General features: G+C 40.9%; 1 protein-coding gene across 4 annotated transcripts in view; it reads right to left on the minus strand.

Annotated features, from left to right (window-relative positions):
- Positions 1–319: 319 nt before the first annotated feature.
- LOC128266216 (uncharacterized) overlaps positions 320–16,435 on the minus strand; it is a 47,048-nt gene continuing 30,932 nt past the window's right edge. For 2 of the 4 annotated variants that reach the window (XM_053002566.1, XM_053002568.1), the window contains exons 3-7: positions 13,505–13,719; positions 11,425–11,560; positions 7,451–7,584; positions 820–1,108; positions 320–727 (exon numbers count right to left, since the gene is read on the minus strand). In XM_053002566.1, the coding sequence (XP_052858526.1) occupies positions 411–727; positions 820–1,108; positions 7,451–7,584; positions 11,425–11,560; positions 13,505–13,719 (1,091 nt within the window). In that variant the 3' untranslated portion in view covers positions 320–410. Of the gene's footprint in view, positions 728–819; positions 1,109–7,450; positions 7,585–11,424; positions 11,561–13,504; positions 13,720–16,435 lie in introns of those variants that run through there. The other 2 variants (XM_053002569.1, XM_053002570.1) reach the window with 2 other exon arrangements.

Here is a 16,435-nt window from a genome sequence, read left to right on the forward strand (position 1 = left end):
TTTTGTTTGTTTACGACTAGGCTAGTTTATAAATGTTTGCTTAAACTTAATTTGTTTTTTCTCTTTAGCTCGCTAGTAGACACCATACCTCAATGTTTGGTTTTTTGGTGTAAAATATAAATCAACATGAAAAGCAGTCATCAAAAGAAGAACCTTGAAATCAACAAAGTTAGGGTATTTACTAGACCTGTTTAAATAATAAATGTTGAACTGATAGGCAATAAATTTGTATCTGAAAACTTCAACTGCCATCTGAAATGGTTTATAACTACTAGAATGACTTTAAGTATTTATTTTGTGTTTTGAGTTGTAATATTGATCACTTAAGTACTTATTAATTTTCCAGGTCCAGTAAATTCCCATAATATATTTTGAATTACTTAGGGCTTTAACTAAGTGGTAGCACACGCCTAGGCCAGGTTTTCTGTCAGTGATTTTGGCCAGGCCAGTTGCTGTCTTGACGCCTTGGAGGCGCTACAGCAGGACAGAAGAGATGGACGCCGCTCCCCTCGCTCCTTGGAATGTACCATCGAATGCCCGACTGACGACTGCTGGCTGGCATTGCAGGTCTCAAATGCAACCTCAATTAGCCGGAATAATCCAGCCAGCATGGCCATTATGAACGGCGCCATATAGACGCCGGGCAGAAGTCGCGATGCCGTCGATGCCGAAGTCGAGAAATACGAGCTGAAAAAGTTCTTCAGGCTCGAGTCGGATGAGAGCGTAACTGCAAGCGGAAAACCGGAAGTGCCGGAGAAAAACCGGAAACGGAAGTCAGTTGGTTCTTTCGTAATTGACTGAAGGCCATCGGAAACTTACCACGTGCCGGTACCGGATCCTTCTGGGGTGTGCCCAACTCAATCTCCTTGTACTCCTGGTACAGATCCCCGATTTGCGCCGAGCAGCGCAGGAGTAATCCTCCCGGATTCGGGTTCGGGGCATAAACCGGTCCGCCGTGCCCGTACACCGAGTTCAGACCGTAGGCGCTATTGTAGATGGCCGGATTCACACTGGAAAAGTGAACACCTTGTAGCTGCAGCTTCAGCGAGATCCGTGAGGCAATCAGATTATCGATGGTGCGTATGTACTGGGTCTCCACATTGGTTATCTAGAAAAAAAAGTGTGAAAAAATGGTTCAAAGGTTTAGTTTATTCGTATTTAAATCATAAAGAATATTTTCGATATTGTTATTTTTGGTAAAAGACATGTAAATGTGATCTACTTGAACTGTTTTTACGGATTACAACAAAAATATATAACACTTAAAAGTTTAAATTTATTCAAAGCGGTACATACACATTCACATGTAAGTCAATTTTAAAATATAAATTTCAATAATATTAAATAAATATATTAAAACTAAACTTACTAAACTAAACTCCAAATACCTTGCAGAATCTTAGCTAAAACTTCGTTTAAATTAACCTGATATGATTTTTAGAATATTATGACCAGGCATTGAGAGACAATCCCTTAGAGATTTGTCCTTCAAAGCCTTATCCTGATTTAAAGTGCCGTTTTTTTCAGTGCTTAGGGAAGCGTACAAGAGGATTATAATTTTAGACTGCGCCTGTTTATTTTACGCTCGCAAATGCATTTGCATATTTTAAGGCGCCCGAGGGGCTTGTGGCGGGCAAAGGCTCCAGCATTTGGCAACGTTTAGCCCTCACGCTCGTAATACTTTTGTTTGTACTTCTCCTTTTGGCCGTTTGGACGGACCGAGCAGAAGGAAAAAACTTTTGCCAGCCAGCATCTTGTCGCCATTTGCAAGTTGGCACAGTTTGCCAAAGAGCAGTGGCGGCGCGGGAGGGGATTTTTAGGAGGCGGAGCATCAGGGCAGTCGGGGGATTTGCCACATGTGCTGGGAGACACTTCTGTATGCATGGAAATTATGTATCAAGGAACTTTATCTGTGTTAATGCAATGCAGCAAAAAGCAGCGGCGTCTGAGCACAACACAAACACAAAATGGAAAGAAAAAATGAGTTAGAAACTTAACCCACCAGAAATATGCCCTTCAAAAAAACCGAACGTTAGTAAAAATGTTTTTTTTAATGCTATAACAATTTAAAGTAAATGAGAAGTTATGTTATATAATAATGTAGATTGTAAACGCTTTGAAAGCTAATCAGGTATGTTAAAGTAGCTAAACCCTTAAGATTTTTCGATGACTTAAAGCCACATTTTAAACTTTATTTGTTGCTCTTGTTTTTTTTATATGATGCTGGCTTTCCCAAGTCCATTTATGGACATAGGTCAAGAGTTTATATTGTTACAAACATTTTTTTTTTTCAAAGTGTACTTAATAAGTTTGAAAACAATATACCCCACCCCCTTCAAAAGCATAGTGATGAAAAAAGAAGCCGGAAGCTCCACACAATTGCACACATTAGTAGCTGCAAGGACTGCCGCCAGGATATGGAGCTTGGGACATTGAACATGGGACATGGCCAGCACAGCAAGGCTAAAAAACTAAGAGGACCAAAATTGCGACACATTTGACGAAATTGTTAGCCAGTTGTGTGCCGGCTTTGGCGGCTTTTCTGAGCCTTTAGTTCGGTGCTTCCGTTTGCAACTTCTGTTTGGAACTGTATTTCTTATGCGCCATTTCTGCCTTTCATTTGGCCTGCATTCGTATTGGTCGTCATCCGCATTCGCATCCGCATCCGAATCTTTTTCTGCATCCCAGGCCATGTCCATGTCCTTGCTGCGAAAGTCCACTTTATTTGCGCCAGCTCTAAGATGCTTAAACTTGCATTTGGCTTAAATGCTGCCAGCAGCTCCTTCATGCGAGAACAGCTTTTATGCTTAATGGCAGTTATTTAGTGCAATTCACTGTAAAATTGTTGCCATAGGAGAATCTGCCACTCGCCATCGCCAAGTCTCTTTCCTCTGTGTGTGCGAAAGGATTTGCGCTTTGATAAATAATTTTTCCCCATACGCATGTGCATGCCAAAGAGCAGATGTTTAAACAACACAACAAAAGTTCTTCTTCCATTTGCGTATTTTTCTTGCCAGTTTTCTTTATTTTTTTTTCCTTGGATCTCTCGGCATACATGGAAATTATATATTCTTAATAGTTGTCTCTGAAGAATTCAGGACCAAAACTTATGTGTGAATTTCGGAAACGGTTGCATTTCGTTTTGCAGCTTAGCAGCAGTTTTGGAAAATGTCAAAACTAATGGAGAATTGGTCCCAGATAAGCCCGGAATAAAGCCACTTTATGGGACACAGACACTCTGAATCGCCTGTTTTGTTGTGAAACCCATACAAGTAATCTGCCTTTTGCTTTATTTTATTTATTGCTTAAATACCAGCACATTTTTGACATTTTAGGCTAAGTTAAGTTTCACAGGTATTTATTATTTTAAAACTTTTGCCTCTACTAGAAGTTCAAAGAGAGATTGAAATAAGAAAATCTTTGGATTACTGCAACTGTTTCTTAACACCTAACCTTAATTTATTGCTGTAGTGTTTTACCTTTTTTATTTATTTTACGTGGTTGGAATAAATACCCCAATTTATACCAACTCATATTTTGCATTAACTAATTTTCTCCACACAATCAAATAAAATTTAGTTTCTTTTTCTATAAGCTCGCTCTATAATGTATTTTTCCCAAATGTATTATGTGCATTTAAAATATTCCACCAGAAAGAGATTTTTCGATTGAACTTATTTATTTGGTAACAGAACTGAATAATATCTGAAATTTTAGGTTTTTACCAATTTCATTCCCCAGTGACACTTTGTCTGCAGGCATAAATTTCCATGCGTTCGTTCAACCGAAACCCGACTGGCTCCACCCTCCCAGACGATCCAAAAATACAATAAATATATTTTATATTTATCCAATATAGTGCACAATTTGTCCCTCAGCCATATATGCATGCGTTTGTGTGTCCAATGCATTGCCGGCGTATCAATAACATATAAATTGTGGATAGCACTGCAATATCTCTGCGAATGGTTACTGGTAACTGGTAGCTGGTTTACTGGCTGCCAAGAGTGCTCGGAGGTATGGCATACATAGTAGAACAGCAAAAACTATGGCACAAAGGAGCTGCCAACTGCTGGCTGCGAAGCTTTTTTCAATTTTCCGCTAAATTTGGCAGGGCTCAAGTGCTATTTGTCTTCATTAATGCGAATGCGCCTAGAAGTTTCGCTTGCCAAAGATTCCGACGTTCTTCCGTCCGTTCGTTCAACCCTGATGATGGCAAATTCTGCGTGGCATTTTTAAGCCGACGCCAAATGACATGCAGCAGTTATTAATTGGCAATTTACATGCCGAATGATTAATGCCTGGGCCCCAGGGCGGAAACGCCAGGAGCCCGAAATGGAGCCACAGCAGCAGTCTTAAACCGAAGGCACATATGTCACCGCGTCCGGGGTGGATGTTAAAAGGTACACATGCGGCCAAAATAGTAGCTGAATATGAGGGGGAACACATATTGATTGTTGTAACACAGACAAATAAAAAATTATTTGAATTGCTCTTTGCTAAAGTCAATTTTATTCTTACGCTAACGTAACTATTTCATAGCAACATTACTGTTACTAAAATCTCTATACTAAAAATTACTATATTGGTAATGACATGATATAAATTCATTTAAATTGTTATATAGTTTGTAACGGACGAAACAATAAAACAAAACATTAAAGTCTAAAAAAAAAAAGTTGAAAGTTTATAGAATACCTTCAGTTGTGTTACTTATTTTAAATATTTGTTTTCTATGTTTTCATAAATTGAAGGATATTCAAAATATAACATTTCTTTTATTAGTGCAATTCCAAATGTCCTATTTTGCATAAAGGAACAATTTATTTTTTTCTTAATTGCAATTTTTTAATTGACTGTTATTAATTTTAGGTGACAATTTGTTGAAATTCCCCTCAGTATGTATTTGCTCTTAGAAAATTGGTTCCGTTTTATTATGCTGACCGCTGCTGTTCGTTTGTTGAAATGATTTTTCGAGCGTTGGAAGTGAGAGAGTTTTGGGTCCGGACCTCTTGCAAATTACTCCTGTGGCATTTCACCGCAAAAACTTTTGTCAACAGAAAGTTGAGGCTCCTTGCCGGCGCACCTTTTAACTTAAACTTTGCAGGAAATGTAGGAAGTGCCTGAGTGTGTGCTTGGGTGTGTTTTCCGGCCACACAACCCCTTCGCCCCTTTGCCCCCTCCGTCATGTTGATTTGCACAGCATGAAATATTCATTTGTTTCCTGTGATCGGCAATTGTAATATATCTTCCTCCTGCGGTATCGTTTTCTACTCAATTTTAGTCAATGTCTGCCACGTTTGCTTACTGTTTGTTGTCTCTCTGCCATTGGCTGCCATTGCCAAAAGTTGTCGATGTCCTTGCAGCCCCTTGTGCCCCTTTCATGCCCATGCCCCTTAACACCCCGTGACGCGCCCCTTAACCCGCAGCAGTCCCACCGCACAGCATCATTGGCATTTGGAGAGGCATTGCCGATAAGCTATCATTTCATTTCCAGGCAACACAACCCGTTTGAATATTCTCTCGAAAATTCCCCTACGTTCCGGCAGCGAGTTATTGCGGTGCAAATGATTTGAATTCATTTATCATGTTTAATGCGAGCTTGCCAAGTGCGCTTCTGGAATGTGGCAACCATTTTTCAGCGGCATTGACAACACTACAGCCTCTTGAAGACTAATATAGAGGGGTTCCTTAAAGGGGATTTGTGCTAATAAAATCAGGAACCAGAAACGGGATGATGTATCTCTTCAAGTTCTAGCCCAGCCTCCAGACCATATATTTCGTAGAAATATAGCAGAGAGTTTACTCTAAAGCACTTTGACTAATTAAGTTAGCATCATGAATTTTCTCATTTAAACTTATTCTCGAAATGTTTCTCAACATTTTCTAAATTCCTTTGGTGAGTGAATTTATTTTTAAGAGAGAAGAATATTAAACTTAAATTCTGTGCAGTCCACACACGCACTGTTTGGGTTGGTTTTTCATCCCGCATAATATTTTCCCAACCGCAAACCAATTGGAAGCTTTTGTGATAGAAAATTATGCATTCAACCTAAACGAAATCCGTACCATAAAAAATTTTGCCAACCGCTCTGAAGGACTCATCTTTGGAATAGCAAGCAGCTCGAAAATCAAAAGGGATCTAAGTGTAGTTGCACTTGCTGTTGAATGGTAAAAGAATGAAAAAAACGTGGGCAACCTGTTAAGCACGTGGATGCAGGATCCACAGACTCCTTAGTTTCGAGTGTCTCTGGCTCAGACACAACCCCTTTCAACCACAAATAGAGCGAAAACAGAAGCCTTGCCTTGACCGATTCTGAACCTGAACTGCTCTTGACATCGGGGCCTGGGTCGAAATTATAAGCAGGAAAGTAAAGAAGAGCGAGCATGTGGCATGCATATTCATAACATTGCAAGGGAAGAGCTCGCAGGACAACAATGGCAACACGACAGCAACCAAAAGTGAAAATCCACACGGAATGACAGCCACGAGAGTTCTAAAAGGAACTAGCAAACATAAGCTTCTGCTGCTCTCGATCCTCAGCGTTGACATATAAGCTTATTAATGACTATTCCTAAAAGCATATAATATCTGTTCAAAAGATGAAAATCTTTTAAAGAAAAAATATGTTTTTTTTTAGTAGCCTTGTCTTTGCTCATAATAAAATCTTGCTTGCTCAAAAGTGTTAGTCTAGTTTGAGTTCAGATAGTTGGCAACATTTTTGGCTTCGGATTTATTTAAGAGCTGAACTTTTTAAAATAGTGATATATTAAACGACAGAACCGATTTTAAAAAAAATATTCATTTTAGCTATTTTTAAATTTTTAGATTTTGACAAGCCAAATCTATTGGTTATTATTACGATATTTTATCTGTCTGCTCCAACTAATAAAGTAACTTTTAACTTTTTGTTTACCTTTTTACAATCGTAATCTTAGCTATAAAATTGCGGCAGCACTGGCACTCGACAAAAAATCTGGGGTTGTGTTTGCGGCCGCATAGAAATCTGTATTTCACAGTAACAAAATGACAAAACGGGCATTCGAGCCGCAGATGCGGCAGCTTTTCCCCCATTTTGCCTCCTCATATGCATTGTTAATACACATGACAATCCTCACGCTCGCTGGCAGGCTGTGAAATTGCGCATACGCCACGTTGACGGATGGACGAGCCCCCAAGGCAAAGGCTTGGAAAACAAAAAAGAAAGAAACCCGGAGCACAACCCTTTTGATTAAAGTCTTGTCCTAGCCCATTTTTATGTTCATTTCTCAGCAGAATAGACAAGCACTTCAAAGGATTCGCTCGGCTTTGAACACAAAATAGCCGCTGACCCGCTGTCAGATTTGTTTTCCACTCTTCCCAGAAACATGAAATAAATTGAAGCAGACCGTCCGGCCAGGTCGGTAATATTTCATTGGAGTGATTGCGGAGCGCAGTTGAAGTACTCACCACCATGTTGTTGATGGTAAATGTGAGCTCCGCCCGCGGACGCGACGGCGGGGTGCTGCAGTTGGCCCGCAGGACATCGCCGGGCTCGTAGCGCGTGTGCTCCGTGAAGAGTTGCGGACGCTTCTCGGGAAGCTCTGCAAAATAGGAAAAATATCACCGCAAGGGTTAATCAATTTTATTGAGTACTTATTTCATTACATAGGAATATACATTTTACTTGAAAAATGCTTTTGCAAACGTAAATTTTTTAAAATGAATATATAAAATCAGTGTAACCGCCAATGTATATGATAAACATTGTTACATTGTTAAAATAAATTTTGCGAAATTAAATCTAAATATATTCTGTAGAGTATAATCGAAGAACCATAAGTGTTAGAGTCAATCAGTAAGGTTTTTTAGCAGTTGGAAAAAATGCAATGACATTTCGAATTTGGCTTGTTTTCACTGGAAAATGCGACAATTCAATTAGCTGACCCGACCGACACAAAACACATTAATAGGCGCATAAGTGGAGGCGGAAGCCCAGAGAACCGTTCAATCACAACCGCAAGACTAAGATCCTGGCTCTCGCCACGCTTAACTTTTTAATTAAGTCAACCAAGACGGAGCTTGGATGGGAATAGCCAAGCAGCAACTACCACAAGTCTAAGAGAGCAACAAAGTAACTAATGAAGAAAGTAATTTCCATGACAAAGGCCCCGGCAACTTTGCTTTTTAATACCGCCTCGAGGATACTTTCTGGGACTCTGTGTGGCTCGCTTCCTAATTCCCGTCCTTTTGGCCGCCTCTGCTTTTTGCCTTGCAGATTTTGACCTTTTTGCGGCCCAGCATCGAATGCCTCTTGGACGGGCCTTTGCTCTGGCTTTGCCTTTGAGAGTCCGCCGTCAAATTTCCCCTAATGAGGGTCAGTCTGCAAGTGCACACTGTTCGAAATGTGTTTTGAAAAATACTGCTCAATATAAATCCATATTTGATTGCATGAATTAGAAAATAGAGAAAGTCAGCTAAGGACTATTTTTCCTCTGACCGGGCTAATTTGTCTATATACCTTCTAAAATATCCCTACAATTTTTTCTAAAATTTCATAAAAATCTCGAACAGTGTGTTTGGGGCCTTTCGAGTTTAATTTAGCAGCTGACCAGCCTACTTTGCACTTGTTTTCAGCCTCGACTCGTGTCATTAAGTTATTAAACTTAAGGCTGCCCAAATGTTTGCCAACTATAAACTTTTGACTCGTGCCAGCCGAAGGAGATGGGCGGCGGAGATGTGACTTAATGAAAGCCCGAATTAGCATAACTTTTGGGCCCAGCCACCCACTTTATGCCTGCCTGCCCCCTGATGTCCTTGAGGCCGTCGGAACGCCTTGAATTTCCCGTACCGCCCCCAAGGACAAAGTGTTTATTTTATGAGCCACGCCGACGCCGAGACGCAGGCCTGCGTCTGAAAGGAGGTTTTCAGCGGGCTCCTCGCTGGATCCTTGGGCCGCAATCTGATTGCCACTTGAGCTCATTAACACACGATTAAACCTCAGAGTTATTTACACCGAGAACGACGCGGCTGCATAAGCGAATGAGTGCGCACAACTAAACCTGGCTGAAAGCGACCGACTGACTCTGACCCGATGCATAAAACATCAGGCGGCCATCGGGAAAACTATGCGCTGAATCGATGAAATTAAAGCGCAAGTTTACGCAGATGAGATGAGTTGGCAGTCGTTAAAGCCAAGAACATTTGATTTACCCAACGAAAACACAACGTGGCACAGAGAAAAACATCTTGATACAAAAAAATCACAAAAAATAAACAAAGTAAATACGAATTTACTTTGTTTTTAGTCAGTTTAATGAAAACAAAGAAATTAATTAATAGTAATTATTGAAATATGATACATGCTTTAAATGATTGTATGTATGCTACATTCTGTTCGAATGTTTTGTATTTGTTTTGTCTTTAAGTAAATTGTCTTGAATTTTTCCCTGTGTGCAAACAATATGGTGTCCGTGGCTGTTTCTGCCTGCTGTTGCCTACAGTAATTTATTGTTTAGCCGGCAAGTTATTGGGGTTTTAGTGTCGACGACATTAGGCCAAAGCCGCAGAAGCCTACAGCCGAAAACACAGCCAAACGAACTTACAGCCCGCAAGATATAGATACAGAGCCAGGGCATAACCGCCAAAGCCCGAGATTTGAGGCTGGCTGGTTGGCTGGTTGGCAAGGGCTGTCAGTGTGTCAGCTCCCAACTGGCTTATCCAGCATTGATGTATGTGGGTCCCAAGGACCGAGGGCCGAGGGCCGAAGGCCGGAGAGCAACCAATTAAATGCCGCAGCTGGTAATGAAACTTTAATCAGTTGCGAGGCGTCCTTGAGCGCTGCCTCATGAATTTAAAGCAAATACACAAATACACGATCAAAGGCTTTAATCCCCAGTTGCTAGTTAAGCGAAAGCGGCCAATTAAATGGGCTAAATGCGGCGTTAAATATAAGGCAGCCAGCTGGCGGGGGGCAAAAGCAAAGGCAACTGCGAAGGCAATGGCAATCTAATAAAGACCAGGCCAGAACGGCAGACATCTGAATGCTTAATGCTGGGCAACAAGCAGCCAGTGAGCCATTAACCCAGACGAGCTCTCAATCAAACACACGCACACACAGCGGGCCTTCTTCCCCTTGGCTCGAAGGACCCTCGAAGGGGTTCAGGACAACGCGGAGCAATGCCGGATGAAGCCTGCCCAGCAAGTGGCATAAAAATCAGCGGCTAAAGCACAATTTAGCTGTCGGAGCGCATTTCTCGAATGCTTGAGGCCAGGCGGATAGAAAGATTAACTCTGACGAGCGCGGAAGCTGGGCCATCGATTCAGGTCGCATTACGCATACGCCCCATATGGCTGCACACACCCACACAAAAGCACGCTCAAGTGGATGCCCCACTGTTGTGCCTTTAATCCCATGCACTAGGGATAAAATAGAGTGGTAAGCTCACAAAACTCCAAAAGGAGTTAATTTTAACACATTTTACTTAATTTTGTATAAAATGGTAAATTTTAAAAATACACGTCCGTAAAATTTTTAAGGAAATGTATTTAAAACCTTTAACGTTAATTATTTGTTGAAAAAATCTGATTTTGAAAAAAAAAGACATAATACAAACTCTTGTTCAAAAAATACATTTAATAACTGAACTCTTCAGCTACAAAAAGTCGAGTTGCTTAACTCAATCGCTATTTTAATGCAAGTCTAAATCATATTTAAAACGATTTAAATAAAAAAAGAAAAATACACTATTTTTAAGCTACTATTGAGAACCATTTTTGTGGAAAAATGAAATTCCTTAAGTGTATCAGTTTTGCCAGCTGCTGGATGCGCAAGGAGGCAAATAATTGTTAAGCCGAAACGGACTAGCGCTCATTGGATTTCATGACCCTGCCGCGCTGATTAAATTCGTAATTCAGAGCGCGCCGCTCCACGCTCATTTAAAGCGCATAAAGCCGTGAAATGCGTGGCGCACAGGTAAGACTACCAAATGACCCCAGGCAGGAGCAGGAGCAGGAGCCCCACCCAGAACCACCGAGCCACCGAGGCAACGAGGCACCGAACCCCCGAACCACCGAACCACCGCCACATTGCCGGCAAACCCGCTTATCTGGCAAAGACAAAATGGCCTGTTAATGACGCAATTTTCAGCGCAAAACTTTGGCATCCAGCAGAAACAGCTGCTGCGACCTTGGCCCCGGACAAAAACAAATTGCCGGGGAAGCGAGAAACTTTCCCTGGCAGCCGAAAAGCAGCCACAGGATTGAGGACTCAGGACTCAGGGCTGAGGGCTTAGCCACGGAACGCTGCTCGGCGATCAAAGGCGACTAATGTCAATGGCTGCCCGATATGGCCGATATGGCCACTCGCTCGCTCTGCGCTTCTTTGAGAGCTTTTAAGCGCACTTTAGGCCAATTTGCCTGAATCAGCTTAGAGTCAGACTTACCCACAACTTGCATGGTGTCCATTGCGGTGGCGGTCGAAAAGAGTGGGGCATCGGCGGTCACTTCGCATGAAAAGTTGCCAGAGAGTGCGAATCCCACGTTGCGCAGCAGCACCTGGGTGGCGTTCGAGCTGCTTACCTGTTGAGCAAAGAGCAGAGGTATTTAAGCATAGGATAAAGACTAAGTCGCAGAAACCACACAAAAAATAACAAAAAACAGTTACAAAGAACTCAACCTTATTGCTTTCATATCAATTTTATCTTTAATAGTACAAATTATACTTTATAACATAAGCTACCTAAAGCGAAAATTAATTTAACATTATATGAACCCCTTCTTAGGTTTCCCACAAAAAATAAATGATATTTCATAATACGATTTTCAGGCAAACCATAGATATTTTTGTTGACTGTGTTGAGAAATTACTCAAACTAGAAGAGGATTACGGGTTAGTCACAAGCTTTCAAAAACAGAGCTTCATTTGACTGTGGGTCGTATAATTGCCAAGTTACAGTTCAAAAAAGCTTAAAATCAGTATTTGGGGTCCAATCACTTTAAAATAAAATTGATAATGCTCTCAAGAATAAAAAAGGTCTTTTAGTACCCACATTTATAAAGTACTACGTTTTTTTAATAAGCGGTAATGTTATGCTGCACTTTAAAAAGTATAAATCGACACTCAACCTGCCCTTAGTAGCTGTACGCAATCTGACATCGATTCCAACAAAGAAATGCACTCAAATTTATTAAAACAGCTTAAAAAACAAACAAATACAAACAGAGCCACCAGCCAGCAGAACAAAAGGACTGAAAAAATTGCCTTCGGCTAGGTAAAGTAAAAGTTTTTGACGACAAAACAACAAAAATAAAAGGCCAAATAAAATAAAAAGGAGAGTACAAAAACTAAAGATAAACTCGCTGGCACAAACTCAATAGCCTGATGAAATATTTAGCCAGATTCGGAGCAACTTTATCGAAGCAACGAAATTGCAAGGACCTGCCTGCCACCCACAACACCGCCGGCTGGATAAACTTTTTCAATAATCTAGCCAAAGTAGAATTACCCCAGCCGAGACTCAATTCTCCGACCGACCTCAGCTCAGCCCCGGCCACGCCTCCTTTCGCTTGGCAGATTGCAGATTGCAGTTTTTGCAGGTGGGCGACAAAACTCAGACGCAGCATGCAAAAATTTAAATGAAATTTTTGCCGCAGATAGCCGCGCGTTGATAGCGTCCACAAAAGCCGGCATTCCGGCATCATGGCACCCGGTCGGCCAGGTGTCCCCTGGCATTTTTTGAATAACCGCCAATAACAATAAAACTGCCAAACTGAATATGCATGAGCGGAAAGTTTTAAATATACAATATAAATAAATGCAGTGTGCGCGCAATTAAGGACATCAAAGTGGAGCTTCGGTTCGTTTCGGTTTGGTTTGGTTCGGTTCGGTCCGGTCCGGTTGTTTGCTCCTTTCAGGCTGCCATCGACTGACTGAAATCCAGTGACCAGCAAAAAGTGCTGTCTGTGGACTCGAAATGCTTTAACGCTGGGTAAGTTCAGTTTTGACACTGTCCACAGCCCATTCTCATTTGTATATTCGCGGAGATTAAGTTGTTCAATTTGCCCATAAATATACGAAAAATTGTATAGTTTTTAGCTAAGCTTGTACATTTATTTACTAAGTCACAATAATTTTCTAAGGACTGTAAATCTGCTGAAATCTGTGTGATGCTCCCCAATAAAAGTTTATTTATATCTTCTTGATTTAATTCAGAAACAAATACATACATTTAACTACTCCACAAGAAACCATAATGGCGCTATAAATATTTAATTTTTGTATCGAGAACACCAAAACATAAAAATTAAACAACGATTTTATTAAACTAGAATTAAAAAATTCTAAACAATACAAATAACAATGACAACGAGAGAAATATAACCGCTACCTAATTCTGTACTTCACTAAACACTAGCACTTGTATTTTTCAAATAAAGATAGGTAGATTTTTTTGCCCTACAATAAATCCATTAATGAAAACGAACGAAACCCAAAACTGAAATATTTTTCAATTAAATACTTACATCCACATGAATGCCGGGGAATGGAAATACTTTCGTGTTGGGAAACTCGCCGGGCGTGTAGCGGTAGAACTCTAGCTGGCCGCGATAGAACTTGGCCGAGTACAGTGGAGCTCCGTCCAGGTCGTACATGCACCGCAGCACCACATGTTGGCCCCTTCGCACAGCCGGTGGTTCGATTATTAAATTGACATTGCGCAGCGCACATTCGACGAGCTCTGCAAAAGAGGAATGGGGTCGGTGTTGAAAAAACGCTGATGAAATTACGTGAAAATGGAAAGCCAGGGGATTCCAATTTAGTGTATTTATTTTAATAAATTATTGAAATATTGTCCAAAAGCGGACTCGTCGGCGACACTGATAACACATAATCCGGCGCTTAACTGCACCGCAATTGCTTGCATTTCAGTCGCAGGCGTTTGTTTTTGGCATTGGTTTTCGCGGTGTTGCGTTCGCCCAAATATGCAAATATGCTGGAAACTCCATTTGGCATGTAGTCTTTTTTGGATACTTCATAATCACGTAGGGTCATTTTGACCGCAAGTCTGCCACCTACTATGTAGGCAATATAAGTGAATCAGTTTTGTTAATACTAGTTTAAAAATTCAGTTTTAAGGGCAACCCCTTTTTCTTTTGTATATTTATTTTTATAAATCGTACAAATAAATAAATAAATAAAACAAAATACAATTCAAGGGTATAGGAAATGTCTGTAAACCAAATCACACTGATGCACCTTGTTTTTGTTCATATTGCTCGTCAACTGATTGTCATATTTGGCGCTTAAATGATTTATAAATGTTTTTTCAACCATCGAAAGCTTGATAGATTATAGTCGGATTTCGGTGGGGCAGTTATGCAAACGAATATTACTAAATTGGAAATATTATCATAAAAACGGTTGGCCATTTGTAAGCCCACACTAAGACTGTATATAACTGAATTTCAATGGTAAGCCAGTCAAAACAAAAATGCCAATGAATGGATGAATCTAAAATGGTTTATTATAAATCATTTGTTCCGGCTCTAACACATTTAATACAAACGTTTTCCTAGATATATAATTTTCTGCGACCTTCACTTTCTTTAGAAATTTTCTTGTTTGCTCGCCAACTTATATTAATTACCAAACAATCAACGCCAATTTCCGGCAACTTTATGACCGCCCATTTCAGAGTCGTTTGTCAACAAATGCGTAGCATAATTCAAGGCGCCAAGGCAGCGCATCACTCTCGCTCCCACACGCAGCCACGCCAATGGTCCTGTCCCTCTCTGGAACTGGTGTTTTACAAGCGTTTGCCAGGCTTTCCAACATAGCCTAACAAGGCACTCAAAAATTTTTTATATCTTATTTGGGTCACATTTCATGCGGCTGTGCCCTTAAGAATAATGGCACATAATTTGCGGCTTTGCCAACAGTCCTTACGTGGGGTGGGGGAAAGGGGGAGGAAAAGCCGAAGAAAAGTCAATGGAATGCGAGGCAAGGATTCGGTCCCTTGTAAATCTCTCGCGAGGCGAATAAAATAAAATTGTTTTCATTCTTTTTCTACATGCCAGCTGTGCGTAATTCATTACCTTCGGGAGTTGTTTGCATATCGGGCGATATTTTCTGCGACTCCATGGAAAATTCCAGAGGAAATCAGCATGATTTTCATTATGCCAATCCCACTGTCGAGCTGCCCTTTAACATTTACTCCATTTGCAGGCTGTAAAATGAATTCTTGCACATTGACCTTAATGACCAGCGGAGCCTGCCAGCATAATTGGCCAGCTGCCTTTGCGTTCTGGCCAGGGACACCGGTAGTCCAAGCAACAAGAAATTACAAAAAAAGTGGATTGGAAAACTATAGCCAACAGTGAAGACTTTAAGCTACCCCCTGCTTCCTTCATTAAGTTGCCTTCTTCTTTTGACTTTATGTTCTGAACTTATTAGTGCCACATGTAACCATACTTTTTCGATTTTCATTGGCTGCAATTGATAAATGATTTTTTTTTATAAATTTCTTTTATGTTTTACTTTCCGCTATTTTTTTAGTACTACATGGAAAAAATCTGTTAAAATAAACGCTAAGGAATAATAAAAGCCGGTAATCTCTGCGAGTACCAGGTAGGAAAACACCTGCTTTAAATTAAGCAGTACTTTAAAGTCCTTGCTAGCCGCATAAATATTTGCACACTGAAATCGAAAATTCCGCTTGTTTGCCAATTGAAAATTGGAAAGTGTAGTTGCCGGGTCCCGCCTGCTGAGAGTTTTCCCAGCAGGATCCGGAACCAAGGCAAAAGCAGTAGCAGGAGCAACGAAATGCAACCGCAAATACTTGCTTATTGCTGGGAAAACTTTGCTTGTTAGTGTTTAGGTGGAAGGTGCAGCTAGAAATCATAGCACACAGCCGGGTGCACAGCGTTCTGGGGAAAAGCAACGGCAGGACAGCCAAACAATGTCTATAAATCCACACGCACACTCGAGATATAGTTGGAAAGGTAAAAAGTTTGTGCAAAAGTCACATATTTGTTCGATTCTGCTAAGTGCCAGCTTACAAGTGCCTTGTCCTTATCCTTTTGCGATTTGTTTACATGGCAGCCAAAGTGAAGAGCCAAAAACAAGAGCCACCTTTCTGGAGTGGGGATTTGGCTGCCTGCTAAATATCAATGCACCCGACCCTTCTTCTTTGTTTCCATTCGCTTTGTCCTGCTCCCAGGATGCTTGGATGCCCTTCCACCTTCCGATCCACACTTTTCACGCTCTTTTCACAGCACTTCTCCTTCTACCCTGTTTTATTGTTTTCCAATCTGGTCAGAGTGCGTCATTCGTCGAAGCCGCAAGAGATACCAAATTGAAAAGTTAGATGCCATTTTTTGCCGACCTTCCCAGGGGCTGGAAGCTGAATTTTTACACTAACCACAGGTCGCCTGGCAAAAGTTTAGTATTCCACC

Source organism: Drosophila gunungcola, chromosome 3R, assembly GCF_025200985.1.
Source record: "Drosophila gunungcola strain Sukarami chromosome 3R, Dgunungcola_SK_2, whole genome shotgun sequence".
NCBI lineage: Eukaryota > Metazoa > Arthropoda > Insecta > Diptera > Drosophilidae > Drosophila > Drosophila gunungcola.